General features: G+C 38.8%; 1 protein-coding gene across 1 annotated transcript in view; it reads right to left on the reverse strand.

Moving 5' to 3' along the window:
* The window catches only part of LOC139467124 (cubilin-like), a 188,013-nt gene that overhangs the window by 113,520 nt on the left and 57,094 nt on the right, over window positions 1-17,399 (reverse strand). The window contains exons 8-12 of the mRNA XM_071248843.1: window positions 17,254-17,346; window positions 13,530-13,766; window positions 13,137-13,229; window positions 11,859-12,092; window positions 1,552-1,632 (exon numbers count right to left, since the gene is read on the reverse strand). Of these exons, the coding sequence (XP_071104944.1) occupies window positions 1,552-1,632; window positions 11,859-12,092; window positions 13,137-13,229; window positions 13,530-13,766; window positions 17,254-17,346 (738 nt within the window). The remainder of the gene's footprint in view (window positions 1-1,551; window positions 1,633-11,858; window positions 12,093-13,136; window positions 13,230-13,529; window positions 13,767-17,253; window positions 17,347-17,399) is intronic.

Here is a 17,399-nt window from a genome sequence, read left to right on the forward strand (position 1 = left end):
ATCTTACTCTTCAAAACAATAGTCAATGGAATGGGAAAAAAATAGTTAGTAGCAGACTGAATGGGATAATCAAAGCAATTTAGCACAGAGTAGATATATATGTGTAAAACAGAGACATCATTGCAGGGGAACATAATTATGTCGCAAACTAAATACAATATTAGTAACAAATGGCCCGACTTTTATGTATAAACAGTTTTAGCTGTTTGATGCGCATTCTAGAAGTTGGTGAGTAAATAGGAAAACCTTCAACTATAAGGACCTGAAGTTGTACAATGTCGTATGTTTAGTTTTCAGTATGTTTGTATAATAGTCATACGTATTAGAAACATCTTTTTGGCCGTACACAATTGTTTATCACAGTGAACCAATCTAATAGCAATCGTATTGCCAAACCTGAACAAATGTACATACATTTTAACAGTTGAAAAGAGAAACCTGTAACCTGATATGCATCTTTTAATATCACAACTCAAAGAGATATATCTGTCACACGAATTGAGTCGAATTATGTCTTTTACAAATGACAAATACACTCACGAATCATCGACAATGTTCAAGTGAGTTTGTTCATCCCCAAGGGAAGCGCTTAGATCAACGTCACACTTCCTGATACAGTGAAACAAATCTGACTTTATGACGGTACCGTCACAGCAAGCCGGGGCATTTCTTTCTTCATGTCGTATACCATCATACGACTCTTGCACAAATTGTAGACCCATCATTCGGAACAGGCGACACTTCTCTGATATTGTTTTGGTCATAATTCTTTACTTGCAGCTCTTGTTCGTTTTAGTAACCGTCCCATTCTTACATGTACCTTACTCTCACTCCAAGAGATTTATAAAAAATACAATAGGTAAACATTATAGATAGTAAATACTAGTATACACAGTTGACATAATCTTGGTACATAGAAGCTGCCATTTGTCCTCTTTGGGCTGAATGTATAATAAAAATGTACAACGAAAAACTTGTAACCGTTATTGAAATAAGTATTACGAATCAGTCATTTCTATTAAGGCAATGAAATAACTGAACGGGTTTTATGTGTTTGGGTCTTTAACGTTGACATCATATGCACGTGTAATACAAAATAACCACGACACGAAATAACATTGATTGATCGAGGATATAGGTTGGATCGGCGAGATCGTTACCCAATCAAAATCAACTATGACCTAGATCAGGCCCTGCACGAAGTTTAAACTTCAGTTGCGAAAGTAGTTGGTGATGACCACACTACTGTTAACAATTTGAAATAATCCAGACATTCAAGCCAGGATAGTCTGAGAGACATTGAACATTAAAGTTGAAATACCCGACGGGACAGTGGCAGCAACAGTGCTGCTGGTATTTTGATCAAGATACTGCAAGACAGCCGAACATCGAGTACAGTTTTTGATTGATTAACAGTAGACGTGGGATAGTTATATTTGTTATTTGAGAGGGATTGCTTTTATTGTCGCTTGTAATTATTTGTATATATTTAACGGCTCTAATTCTAAATTTCCAAAAGTATGCATGCAAAAGCAAGTACACAAACTCTACCTTCAACAACGTAGTTGACAACAAATCCAGCACAAGAGTCTCCACCATGTGTCACCATGTCTACACTGTCCCAAAATGCATCTGAAACAAGACAATTTTAGGTTAATTTTACTTGCTCCGCAAACTTGATAGAGATGGGCACAAATGTCTTATACATAAATAATGTCCTAGTGGAAAAGAGGTCCCTCTTTCAAAATAGTTTAACAGCTATTAATTAAACCAATGCACTGTAACATACGACTGAACACCTCATATAAAACGTGTGCTCACGCGAGTCCCTTCTTACAAGACTCGGTTTCTGGACCATTGATGGTACCTGTATTCTTAAATGATAGTTATCATATTATGGGTGCGTTTCACGACGAGATAAATGGTTGAAAACTCTATCCGTTTGATTTATATTCCAATAAAGGTAAACATATACAAGATTATGAAAATACGAGCTCGTACAACACAACTTGGCGTGATCGACTCAGAATTGACCATCGGGACAAATTACTCAAATAATTGTTTTCATTATCAAATAATAGTAAAAGATGTCGAAAATTAGATCCTTATATTGACGTATCTGGGGAATTTTAAACCTTTTGGCAACTTTGAGATATAAACTTAGGGAGGGCACCAGAGCAGAAGTAGGACCAGTTCCCATATTTGTGCATGAATACATCTGTGCCTTGGTGTCCTTCCTCTACTTTATAACATTTGGACAAAAAAATAAAAACTGTGTATTTAGTACAGTTATCACAGTTTCTAATCCGAAAACACACAAGCATGATGACCTCCATCTAAACGTTAGCCAGTGGAATATATATATATATATATATATATATATATATATATATATATATATATATATATATATATATATATATTTATATACCAAACGAGCTCCCATGAAATATCAAGTTCATGCAAGGAGTGATTTGTTTTGGTAAAATACCAGAACTATTCATGAGTTTCATCAAATTGGTACTATACGGTAGCGAGTTTCGAATGTCTTATTACTCTCTTGCCGTTTAAAACTTTAAAAAAAAGAAGAATTTCACTGTTGTTGTGTGAATAGACGCGATCGCGATTCACAGCATAACGCAATTATTCCCGTCTTTTTCCAACGAACACGTGACTTGCCTTTGTATATGTTTGTGATTGGTGCCACTGGTCAATATACCCTCACCGTTTCGTGAACACCTGGCTGGTATCACCACTATTTGACAGTGATTCATAAACATAAGTTTGTGATATAGTCAGATGGCAGATATTTCTTATGAATATTGAAAGGGTTTTGTCACATTTATTGTACTGATAATGCCTTAAAATAGGCAATTTGTCTGTTCATCACTCCAGATTTTTTTTTTGAAAAAAAGTAGAGTAATATACTGACCCAAATTAAAAACTTCACAATCCTAAAATTTTGACAGTTTGACCAGTTATCGTTGTGGGTCCTTATTGTGAATTTAAACAGTAATGGCCACGTATTGTCTTCAGATAACACCCGTCAAGCCACGCCTTTCAAATGTGCAACGTGAACGTGCCATCGGCATGTTGCAGGCGGGAACGTCCGTAGCTGAAGTCGCAAGGACGATAGGTTGTAGTCGACGGACTGTTTATGATTTACAGACGCGTCTACAGCAAACGGGTACCACCGCTGATCGCCCTCGGCCAGGTCGACCACGTGTGACGTCACATGCAGAGGATCGTCAGATTGTCTAACGTCACCTCCGTAACCGATTTTTGACGGCTACATCAACCAGAAATGAACTGTTTATGGGTAGACTGAGTGCGCAAACTGTTCGAAACCGTCTGAGAACTGTTCACCTTCAAGCACGACGGCCATACTGCGGGCCGATTCTGACTCAATTACACAGACGACAACGTCAATTGTGGGCACAGCGACACTTACGATGGACTCAGAGCAACTGGAATCAAATCGTCTTCAGTGATGAATCCCGATTTAATCTTCGATTTGCTGATAGTAGGGGAAGGGTGTGGAGGCGCCGTCATGAACGTTACGCCCAGTGTTGTGTACAGGAAGTTGACAGATTTCGAGGCGGAAGTGTCATGGTGTGGGGTGATTTCTGTGGCAATGCACGTTCCAGGCTTCCTGTCATCCGTGGCAACCTCAACGCTGCTGCTTACCGCGACCAGGTACTGGCACCAGAACTTCTGCCTTTTATGGCAGCACATAGACCCGGTTTGATCTTCCAACACGACAATGCCAGACCCCACACAGCAATTTTGACAAGGATTTGACTGGCCGTCAAGGCCTCCCGACCTCAATTCCATCGAACACGTCTGGGATGCTCTTGGGCACTCTGCAGAACCAACCACAGAATTTGCGAGATCTTGGCACCATTTTGCAGAAACAATGGCGTCGTCTCCCCAATCACGTGTTCACAAGCATCACAAGGTCAATGCGGTGGCGTTGTGTGGCAGTTGTTAACGCACATGGTGGCCATACACGCTACTGAACGTGTGTGCCATCAGATGCTCGTGCTTAGGACTTATGATTCAAACTGTTGATGTTATTACCGAATACGGTAGGTGCTTGGAACAATTATGGTTACCACCGTTAATTAAAGTCCTTCTTTTGATATTAATGATTAAAAATTACCTTCTCTGATACATTTGTCCGTTGTATATCATATATGGGATTACTTTTAAAAATGTGAAGTTTTTAATTTGACTCAGTATATTTGAAGTGTCGATTCGTTTTGAAGTTGTTGAAAGTAAGCAACGTAGGTTTAGTTTTTAAAAAAATCATATAGCTAGTGTTTCAGCTTACAAGCTGTTTTAAAGGGGGTTGAAGTGCATATTTTGTGTCCGCCATCAATGGTAAACCATCCGAGATCACAGTTAGCGCTGGTCGTGAAGTTGAGAGAGACGAAGTCCAGGGATAGTATTTGCAGCTTCACATTGCCTACAATGGTGTTGGTGCAGTTGTTGTAGGTGCAGTTGCAGGAGTAACATGGCGTCGATATCTGTCCGGACGTCTTTAAGTGGACGGAAGTGCAGGTGTCTGCAACGTGGGGGTATATGTATAACAATAATCTTTCATTCTCTATCTCAACAATCCCCAATCCCACGACATTACAGACAACGTTAATTATTCCCTGTATTGACGTCAAAGAAGAACGACTGAATACAATGGAGAAGATGGTAATAGTTCAAGCAATAATAATGCACATGATTTGCACATGTTTTCTGCTCGTCCTGAAAGTCAATCGTTAGGGTCGACTACAATTGTTTATCACAATGAGCACATCTTCTGGTAGTAGTATTGACAACGTTAACATATAATTACATGTATATGATTGATCTTCCAGTTCGAAAAAGGAACTTGTGACCTAATATTTATCTGATGTTTCCCTAATACCATAAAAATCATTTCAGATTTCAACATCTTTAACTGTTTTTACTTCTGACAAAAGAGTACCGGTACTTTGATTCATAATCATGTAATCTGAACCCTACAACGCTATAAGGATATTCATTCTCGGATATATCTGTCACATAAGTTGAGTCGAATTTGTTTTTTATAACCTACCCTTACAATCACGAATCAGCGAGAATGTATAAGTGAGTTTGTGCTTCTTTACTGGAAGCGTTACGTTTAATGTCTCTCTTACAGATACTGTAGAACCAATTTCCACATGAGCGTTTGCTTAGGTACCTTCGTAGCAGTGCAAGACGTTTGTTTTCTTCGCATCCTTCCTTATTCCAGAAATTGTAGACCGTCATTCGGAGCAGACAAAACATGTCTAATACAGAGAATTAATTTGGCCATAATTCTTTATTCGCAGCTCAGGTTCGATTCATGAACCCTTTCTTATCTTAAGCTCAAGTCCAAAAAATTCAGTAGAACACAATAGGCAACATAATCGATAATAAATATCCACATTTTGCAGGTTCACAAAATCTGGCTACATATAAGCTGCTATTCGTTCTTTTGGGTTAAATCTTGCAATTTTGTAAATGGAATACTTTAATTGTTATTGAGAACAGAAGAATCATATTACGAATAAATAATGTCTATGAAGACAATGAAAATGCGTACCGTTTGCATCAATAGAATATCGTATCTTAAACCCTCTTCCAGTGTTGCTACCATCACTTCTAAAATTGATGACGAATCTATCCCTAAAGGCATCTGAAACACAAACGTTGTAACGATCACGGATACATACACATGGATAACATGTACGTATCATTCAGACGGATCACAAATACGAATTAAACAGACATATCACAAAGACAGATCACACAGACGGATCGTGAGTTTCATGTTCACTCTCGTAAAGTAAGCCGTTTCAGATAGATTCAATGCTTACATGTCTTTTGGAACGTTGTGTTGTGGCACAGTTTAGGACGATCGTCCACAATGAGCCAGTCAAAGTTACAATCGGAAGTTTCTTGCAGGTCCAGCTCAACCAGGTCTATGGTGATGCTCTGGTTCTGCCCATCACCCACGATAGCATACGTGCAGTTGAGGTTGTTGATGTAGTTGTCAGGGTAGCCAGGACTTGTAATCTCTCCCACACTGGCGGTCAACGTCATGAAGCAGCTATCTGACCATGAGAGAAATCAGGACTTTAACCATTTGTGGCCTAAGCATTTCCTGAAGGTGATCACATAACGAACTAACAGAATGCATTAGTATCTTAACCTCACAGCAACACGTGAGTTTTGCTAAATACCCAACGATTGTTGACGTTGATTTATAACTGTGCAATATGAAACATGCAGTAGTTGTATGTTTGGAAGACAATAATTGCCTACGAAATGATACCATTTCTTTTGAGAATATGTATATAAGATAGCTTCACGAAAATTCGCAAAGTACAATGAAGAAAGATGTGTTATTTCACGATAATACATTGTTTTCAGAGATACGATACATGCGCTCGCAACTTGATGAAGTCATACATTGGACGACATTATTTTTGAGAGGGGAGAGTCTAGTGAGTTTCTACCCCATAGAAGTTACTGGCAACCACCGAGAAACGAGATGGCCGCAGGATTGCATATAAAAGCGGGAGATAGATAACAATCGGTATTGGGAGAAAAGGTACTGGTAATCGATGTTAGGATTGTGAGAATATGCCAGAAATACCAACCTGGGCATAAAATTGAGTTGTCCGATATTGCCGAGGTCGGATTCTATCCAGGGTGTCATCATTGTTTTAATACGGGTACATATTTTGATGTTATCCTCATCTTTAAAGAGGCTGTGTATGCTGTTGATATCTCATAAGAGAAATAAACTACTCGTGATCGATGTTTATCGTACAAGTATATTTCCAAGATAGATAGGCGACAAATTGCAAAGAACAATGAAGAAGAAAGAGTGGTTTGTTTCACGAGAAAACATTATTTTTGCAAATTAATTACGGCATATATTGGGCGACGTTATTTTTGAGAGGAAGGTGTCTTATAAGTTGTCCCGAATAAATGTATCTGGGCTATGCAGATAAACGCATTGGCCGAACGATCACATTAAAAAAAGTGAAAACAATTTTTGCGGCAGACTTTTGCCTTGTATTACTCCCACAAATGACGAAAGGGACTCAGAGTAACGATTATCAGAAGTCTTGCACAGGACATAACGTCTCTAAAAATATTGTTAAGAAGATCAAGAAATTTGGAACTTACTCCCAGAGAATACAACTTGTGCCACAATGCTTGCTTAAAAAACCGTGCGAAAATCTACAAATGCGCATTATATTTCCTCATGGTTCATTATCCCTGCAGTGTTTTATTGTACGATAAACAACTGTTTATGCCACGTCGGCAACATGTGAACTTTCTGAACCGAATGGATTATGTGCAATGACTCAAATTCAATGGATCTTGTGTTAGACTTTGGAATTGTAATCACTGATACTTACTCTCGAGTTTTGTGAGTAGACTGCCATGATTAAATTGATTTTAAATTGTTTCGTGATCTATATTTGTTTTGTATGGAGACTGCATGCATAATGGATCCACTTGTAACACATTATTCTTATTCTTTATCTGTTAAGCATATAGACAGTGGAAAGGTGATGAGTCAGTACCAGATTGAAGGGGACAACCAGGGCCATTTAGCACAGAGTAGTTTTAGTTTTAAAACAGTGACATCATTACAGGACACTGTCTGATTTGTTTGATTACATATGCAGAAGGATGGACTATGATTCTGCAAAGGAAGAAAATTAGTTTACAACTTTCAGTCGACTTTTAGAAAGAAGATCAAACGGTAAGACTTGAGCCTGAACTCCCCCTTAAAATATATAGTTAAATGATTGAGCGGAACAATCAACACGTGTGAGGCGAATAATGCTTTGCTGGAACATAATAAATGTACATTTGTAGGTGTAATAAAGCATATTTATATAAACAAACTCTATATAGTTACAAAAATGGTTGACAATAAACTGCCCACACATAAAAGAAATAATTCGCTATACTGCCCAGATTAGTGGCACTTGAGTTTGAAGCAAAACGTTTGCTTCACCTGCAGCATGCCAACCTACAAATATATGGGTATACAAGGAAAGATGTACTGTTCACTAACATCCAAACCGCTGGACAGTTACAAATACCATGCTAAGATTAAGATTAGTATGATACATCACGGGACAACACGTGACCACGTTGCAAGGGGTTTGGCTGTGGCCGAATGACAGTAACCAGGTGCATGTCATGTTACAGGCAGAGTGGGTGGAAGAGAACCAGGTATGGAGATGGCAAACCTCCTGTTACCATCAGCCAGGAAAACGTTACACACGCATCCTCCACCTGATAAATTATATTATCACAGTAACGTCATCATCTGCAACAATAATCCAGCTTCAGTACAATATGCAGACCACTGCCACAGGTAACACTGACACGAAACGACTGACATCGATGGGCACACATACTGCAACCCTGGTAGAACTGAAACTGTCATGTTCACAGGAGAGAATGGTACATTCCAAAGGGGGTTTCAAGTGTATATTCCGTCGTGATGGTCGATCGATTACTGGACAACTGTCCCCCATACCCTAAATATGGACCTCCATTTTTGTTCTAATTCACGGCATAATGTAACTTGTAATGACTTTGTTAATTCAAGTCTTTTGACAATACAGTTATCGTCCTGAACATTTTGATCAAGATACTGCAAGGCAGCTGAACATCGAGTACAGTTTTTGATTGATTAACAGTAGACGTGGGATAGTTATATTTGTTTTTTGATAGAGATTGCTTGTATTGTCGCTTGTAATTATTTGTATATATTTAACGGCTCTAATTCTAAATTTCCAAAAGTATGCATGCAAAAGCAAGTACACAAACCCTACCTTCAACAACGTAGTTGACAACAAATCCAGCACAAGAGTCTCTACCATGTGTCACCATGTCTACACTGTCCCAAAATGCATCTGAAACAAGACAAGTTTAGGTTAATTTTACTTGCTCCGCAAATTTGGTAGAGATGGGCACAAATGTCTTATACATAAATAATGTCCTAGTGGAAAAGAGGTCCCTCTTTCGAAATATTTTAAAAGCTATTTAAAAAAATTAAACCAATGCACTGTAACTTACGGCTGAACACCATATATAAAACGTGTGCTCACGGGAGTCCCTTCTTACAAGACTCGGTTTCTGGACCCTTGATGGTACCTGTGTTCTTAAATGATAGTTATCATATTATGGGTGCGTTTCACGACGAGATAAATGGTTGAAAACTCTATCCGTTTGATTTATATTCCAATAAAGGTAAACATATACAAGATTATGAAGATACGAGCTCGTACAACACAACTTGGCGTGATCGACTCAGAATTGACCATCGGGACAAATTACTCAAATAATTGTTTTCATTATCAAATAATAGTAAAATATGTCGAAAATCAGATCCTTATACTGACGTATCTGGGGAATTTTAAACCTTTTGGCAACTTTGAGATATAAACTTAGGGAGGGCACCAGAGCAGAAGTAGGACCAGTTCCCATATTTGTGCATGAATACCTCTGTGCCTTGGTGTTCTTCCTCTACTTTTTAATATTTGGACAAATGAATAAAAACTGTGTATTTAGTACAATTATTACAGTTTCTAATCCGAAAACACACAAGCGTGATGACCTCCATCTAAACGTTAGCCAGTGGAATATATATATATATATATACCAAACGAGCTCCCATGCAATATCAAGTGATTTGTTTTGGTAAAATACCAGAACTATTCATGAGTTTCATCAAATTGGTACTATACGGTAGCGAGTTTCGAATGTTAGTTATCACTTGCCGTTTAAAACTTTAAAAAAAAGAAGAATTTCGCTATTGTTGTGTGAATAGACGCGATCGCGTTCCACAGCATAATCCAATTATTCCCGTGTTTTTTCAACGAACACGTGACTTACCTTTGTATATGTTTGTGATTGGTGCCACTGGTCAATATACCCTCACCGTTTCGTGAACACCTGGTATCACCACTATTTGACAGTGATTCATAAACATAGGTTTGTGATATAGTCAGATGGCAGATATTTCTTATGAATATTGAAAGGGTTTTGTCACATTTATTGTACTGATAATGCCTTAAAATAGGCAATTTGTCTGTTCATCACTCCAGATCTCTTTTTGTAAAAAAGAAGAATATTATACTGACCCAAATTAAAAACTTCACAATCCTAAAATTTTGACATTTTGACCAGTTATCATTGTGGGCCCTTATTGTGTATTTAAACAGTAATGGCCGCGTATTGTCTTCAGATAACAGCCGTTTTGGTCAGGTGAATCGATCAAAATCATGTGCACAGCACTATGGTGGCAAAAGTGTTTTTTCACGTGCAACTGGTCGCGTGGCCATAATACCGCATGTGTTTTCAGCCACACTTGTTAGCAGTCATTAACAAAAAAAGAAAAACACAAGAAAACAAACGTCTTTACGGCCATTTGTCAAGCCACGCCTTCTTTCAAATGTGCAACGTGAACGTGCCATCGGCATGTTGCAGACGGGAACGTCCGTATCTCAAGTCGCAAGGACGATGGGTTGTAGTCGACGGACTGTTTATGATTTACAGACGCGTCTACAGCAAACGGGTACCACCGCTGATCGCCCTCGGCCAGGTCGACCACGTGTGACGTCACATGCAGAGGATCGTCAGATTGTCTTACGTCACCTCCGTAACCGATTTTTGACGGCTTCATCAACCAGAAATGAACTGTTAAGGGGTAGACTGAGTGCGCAAAACTGTTCGAAACCGTCTGAGAACTGCTCACCTTCAAGCACGACGGCCATACTGTGGGCCGATTCTGACTCAATTACACAGACGTCAACGTCAATTGTGGGCACAGCGACACTTACAATGGACTCAGAGGAATTGGAATCAAGTCGTCTTCAGTGATGAATCCCGATTTAGTCTCCGATTTGCTGATGGTAGGGCGAGGGTGTGGAGGTGCCGTCAGGAACGTTACGCCCAGTGTTGTGTACAGGAAGTTGACAGATTTCGAGGCGGTAGTGTTATGGTGTGGGGTGCTTTCAGTGGCAATGCACATTCCAGGCTTCTTGTCATCCGTGGCAATCTCAACGCTGCTGCTTACCGCGACCAGGTACTGGCACCAGAACTTCTGCCTTTTATGACAGCACATGGACCCGGTTTGATCTTCCAACACGACAATGCCAGACTCCACACAGCAATTTTGACAAGGAATTTCCTTCAGAATGCGGGAGTCAACGTCAGGGACTGGCCGTCAAGGTCTCCCGACCTCAATCCCATCGAACACGTCTGGGATGCTCTTGGCAGAAGTCTGCGCACTCTTCAGAACCAACCACAGAATTTGCAAGATCTTGGCACCATTTTGCAGCAACAATGGCGTCGTCTTCCCAATTATGTGTTCACAAGCATCACAAGATCCATGCTGAGGCGTTGTGTGGCAGTTGTCAACGCACATAGTGGCCATACACGCTACTTAACTTGTGTGCCATCAGATTCTCGTGCTTGGGTCTTATGATTTAAACTGTTGATGTTATTACCGAATACCGTAGGTGCTTGGAACAAATTATGGTTACCACCATTAATTAAAATCCTTCTTTGGACATTAATGATTAAAAATTACCTTCTCTGATACATTTGTCCGTTGTATATGATATATGGGATTACTTTTAAAAATATAAACTTTTTAATTTGACTCAGTATATTTGAAGTGTTGATTCGTTTTGAAGTTGATGAAAGTAAGCAACGTAGGTTGCGTTTTTAAAAAAGCATATAGTTATAGAAAGAAAGCATCAAAGATTAATTCGTCAGAAAGGCATACAGACAGCATCAGTGTTTCAGCTTACAGATTGTTGTAAAGGGGGTTGAAGTGCATATTTTTGGTCCGCCATCAATGGTAAACCATCCGAGATCACAGTTAGCGCTGGTCGTGAAGTTGAGAGAGACGAAGTCCAGGGATAGTATTTGCAGCTTCCCATTGCCTACAATGGTGTTGGTGCAGTTGTTGTAGGTGCAGTTGCAGGAGTGACATGGCGTCGATATCTGTCCGGACGCCTTTAAGTGGACGGAAGTGCAGGTGTCTGCAACGTGGGAGTATATGTATAACAATAATATTTCATTCTCTATCTCAACAATCCCCAATCCAACGATATTACAGACAACGTTAGTTATTCACTGTATTGACGTCAAAGAAGAACGACTGAATACAATTTAGAAGATGGTAATAGTTCAAGCAATAATAATGCACATGATTTGCACATGTTTTCATACTCTTAGTGATAATCAATCGTTAGGGTCGACTACAATTGTTTATCACAATGAGCACATCTTCTGGTAGTAGTATTGACAACGTTAACATATAATTGCATGTATATGATTGATCTTCCAGTTCGAAAAAGGAACTTGTGACCTAATATGTATCTGATGTTTCCCTAATACCATAAAAATCATTTCAGATTTCAACATCTTTAACTGTTTTTACTTCTGACAAAAGAGAACCGGTACTTTGATTCATAATCATCTCATCTGAACCCTGCAACGCCATAAGGATATTCATACTAAGATATATCTGTCACATAAGTTGAGTCGAATTTGTTTTTTACAGCCTACCCCTACAATCACGAATCAGCGAGAATTTATAAGTGAGTTTGTTTTTCTTTACTGGAAGCGTTACGTTTAATGTCTCTCTTACAGATACTGTAGAACCAATTTCCACATGAGTGTTTGCGTAGGTACCTTGTAGCAGTGCAAGACGTTTGTTTTCTTCGCATCCTTCCTTATTCCAGAAATTGTAGACCGTCATTCGGAGCATACAAAACATGTCTAATCCAGAGAATTAATTTGGACATAATTCTTTTTTTTGCAGCTCAGGTTCGATTCATTAACCCTTTCTTATCTTAAGCTCAAGTCCAAAAAATTCAGTAGAACACAATAGGCAACATAATCGATAATAAATATCCACATTTTGCAGGTTCACAAAATCTGGCTACCCATAAGCTGCTATTCGTTCTTTTGGGTTAAATGTATCATGCAATTTTGTAAATGGAATACTTATAATTGTTATGGAGAACAGAAGAATGATATTACGAATGAATAATGTCTATGAAAACAATGAAAATGCGTACCGTTTGCATCAATAGAATATCGTATTTTAAACCCTCTTCCAGTGTTGCCACCATCACTTCTAAAATTGATGACGAATCTATCCCTAAAGGCATCTGAAACACAAACGTTGTTACGATAACGCATACATACTCATGGATAACATGCACGTATCATTCAGACGGATCACAAATACGAATTAAACAGACATATCACAAAGACAGATCACACAGACGGATCGTGAGTTTCTGGATCACACAGCCATATCGCAAAGACGAGTCACACGGACGAATCACACACATGGTTCACACAGATGGATTTGACAGAAGGATAACACAGACGGATCATACAAACGGATCATACGCTTCATGTACACGCTCTCTTTGTATGTTGTTTCAGATAGATTCAATGCTTACATGTCTTTTGGAACGTTGTGTTGTGGCACAGTTTAGGACGATCGTCTACAATGAGCCAGTCAAAGTTACAATCGGAAGCTTCTTGCAGGTCCAGCTCAACCAGGTCTATGGTGATGCTCTGGTTCTGCCCATCACCCACGATAGCATACGTGCAGTTGAGGTTGTTGATGTAGTTGTCAGGGTAGCCAGGACTTGTAATCTCTCCCACACTGGCGGTCAACGTCATGGAGCAGCTCTCTGACCATGAGAGAAATCAGGACTATAACCATTTGTGGCCTAAGCATTTTCTGAAGATGATCATATAACGAACTAACAGAATGCATTAGTATCTTAACCTCACAGCAACACGTGAGTTTTGCTAAATACCCAACGATTGTTGACGTTGATTTATAACTGTGCAATAGGAAACATGCAGTAGTTGTATGTTTGGAAGACAATAATTGTCTACAAAATGATACCATTTGTTTTGAGAATATGTATATAAGATAGCTTCACGAAAATTCGCAAAGTACAATGAAGAAAGATGTGTGGTTTATTTCACGAAAATACATTGTTTTCAGAGATACGATACATGCGCTCGCAACTTGATGAAGTCATACATTGGACGACATTATTTTTTGAGAGCGGAGAGTCTAGTGAGTTTCTACCCCATAGATGTTACTGGCAACCACCGGGAAACGAGATGGCGGCAGGATTGCATATAAGAGCGGGAGATAGATAACAGTCGGTATTGGGAGAAAAGGTACTGGTAATCGATGTTAGGATTGTGAGAATACACCAGAAATACCCACCTGGGCATAAAATTGAGTTGTCCGATATTGCCGAGGTCGGATTCTATCCAGGGTGTCATCATTATTTTAATACGGGTACATATTTTGATGTTATCCTCATCTTTAAAGAGGCTGTGTATGCTGTTGATATCTCATAAGAAAAAATAAACTACTTGTGATCGATGTTTATCGTACAAGTATATTTCCAAGATAGATAGGCGACAAATTGCAAAGAACAATGAAGAAGAAAGAGTGGTTTGTTTCACGAGAAAACATTATTTTTGCAATTTGATTACGGCATATATTGGGCGACGTTATTTTTGAGAGGAAGGTGTCTTATAAGTTGTCCCGAATAAATGTATCTGGGCTATGCAGATAAACGCATTGGCCGAACCATCTCATTAAAAAAAGTGAAAACAATTTTGGCGGCAGACTTTTGCCTTGTATTACTCCCACGAATGACGAAAGGGACTCAGAGTAACGATTATCAGAAGTCTTGCACAGGACATAACGTCTCTCAAAATATTGTTAAGAAGATCAAGAAATTTGGAACTTACTCCCAGAGAATACAACTTGTGCCACAATGCTTGCTTAAAAAACCGTGCGAAAATCTACAAATGCGCATTATATTTCCTCATGGTTCATTATCCCTGCAGTGTTTCATTGTACGATAAACAACTGTTTATGCCACGTCGGTAATATGTGAACATTCTGAACCAAATGGATTATGTGCAATGACTCAAATTCAATGGATCTTGTGTTAGACTTTGGAATTGTAATCACTGATACTTACTCTCGAGTTTTGTGAGTAGACTGCCATGATTAAATTGATTTTAAATTTTTGCGTGATCTATATTTGTTTTGTATGGAGACTGCATGCATAATGGATCCACTTGTAACACATTATTCTTATTCTTTATCTGTTAAGCATATAGACAATGGAAAGGTGATGAGTCAGTACCAGATTGAAGGGGACAACCAGGGCCATTTAGCACAGAGTAGTTTTAGTTTTAAAACAGTGACATCATTACAGGACACTGTCTGATTTGTTTGATTACATATGCAGAAGGATGGACTATGATTCTGCAAAGGAAGAAAATTAGTTTACAACTTTCAGTCGACTTTTAGAAAGAAGATCAAACGGTAAGACTTGAGCCTGAATCCCCCCTAAAATATATAGTTAAATGATTGAGCGGAACAATCAACACGTGTGAGGCGAATAACGCTTTTCTGGAACATAATAATTTGTAGGTGTAATAAAGCATATTTATATAAACAAACTCTATATAGTTACAAAAATGGTTGACAATAAATTGCCAACACATAAAAGAATTAATTCGCTACACTGCCCAGATTAGTGGCACTTGAGTTTGAAGTAAAACGTTTGCTGCACCTGCAGCATGCCAGCCTACAAATATATGGGTGTACAAGGAAAGATGTAGGGTTCACTAACACCCAAACCGCTGGACAGTGACAAATACCATGCTAAGATTAAGATTGGTATGATACATCACGGGACAACACGTGACCACGTTGCAAGGGGTTTGGCTGTGGCCGAATGACAGTAACCAGGTGCATGTCATGTTACAGGCAGAGTAGGTGGAAGAGAACCAGGTATGGAGATGGCAAACCTCCTGTTACCATCACCCAGGAAAATGTTACACACGCATCCTCTAACTGAGAAAATTGTATTATCACAGTAACGTCATCATCTACAACAATAACCAAGCCAGTTGCTGGACAGTGTCCAGCTTCAGTACAATATACAGATCACTGCCACAGGTAACGCTGACACGAAAACACTGACATCGATGGGCACACATACTGCAACCCTGGTAGAACTGAAACTGTCATGTTCACAGGAGAGAATGTTACATTCCCAAGGGGGTTTCAAGTGTATATTCCGTCGTGATGGTCGATCGATTACTGAACAACTGTCCCCATACCCTAAATATGGACCTCCATTTCTGTTCTAATTCACGGCATAATGTAACTTGTTATGTCCTTTGACAATACAGAACATTGGTCCTGTTTTGTTTTAAAGAAAATAATAATGTTGGTTAGTGAGGTTTCTTTTGCTTGTCATTTTTGTTGTAATCTTTATTTACATATGTTTATGTTGTATTGTTTTCAAGTAAAGATAAACTATGCTTAATCGGCCTTTCACACCACAGTCAACAATTGTTTCAGTCATTTCAGAGCGGGACAAGTGGAGTCAATAACTCTGTCAAAGGATACAACACAGTGACTTGCATGATATGACATCTTATGCTCATGTCTCATGTTAAGGGTTAAGGCTTTGCTAATGAACTACGCTGTCTTGGTGATTGAAAATATTTTTTCAAGCATATGAAGGCTGAGTTGATAAATTACATCAAACCCCTAGAAAATAAAATGGGCCATCCCTTAATCAATACGAATCAACAGTGACTATTAAGGCAATGAAACCCTTGCCTTATGTCAGTATAATCATCTCTTCAAAGATGTCATCCACATTTACTATTTAGTGCTCATGCCATTTGTCAAGTTATTCACTACACACCTAGCCTTATCAAGTCCCTATGGTAAAGATTATGGCTTTGAACACAACGTACTTTGCATTGATGAGGATGGCGATATTGCGGTTGACATTATTTATTGAGGCTAAACAATTTTTTCAAGCAGGTGGTGTATCCATGCCAAAAAATATTCTTATGATAAGCCTTCTTCTATTATGACATTGTAATCAGTTCTAAAAGTATTGTTCATAACAGCAAGACTTTCTTTGGTATTTAGTATAGGCCTTCTTTGCCATTGAACTGACACTATTTTATCATTTAATGGGAATCCATATGCACACACAATGTTCAGAAGTTTTTCAATCAACACCTTTCTTTATCATAACCCTGAACTAAGCTGGATATTGTTCAGTTCTTACTAAAAGTATGATCTGAATCGAAGTATACAAACCTTACCTTTAACAACGTAGTTGACAACAAAGCCACCACAAGAGTCTACAGATCGGTCTCCATCATGGGTCACAATGTCTACACTGCCAAAAAATGCATCTGAAACAAACAAGACGTTAGTATTGGTTAATTGTATACGTAATTCCACCTCA

Source organism: Haliotis cracherodii, unplaced genomic scaffold (genome assembly GCF_022045235.1).
Source record: "Haliotis cracherodii isolate W230 unplaced genomic scaffold, xgHalCrac1.p SCAF_19, whole genome shotgun sequence".
Lineage (NCBI taxonomy): Eukaryota > Metazoa > Mollusca > Gastropoda > Lepetellida > Haliotidae > Haliotis > Haliotis cracherodii.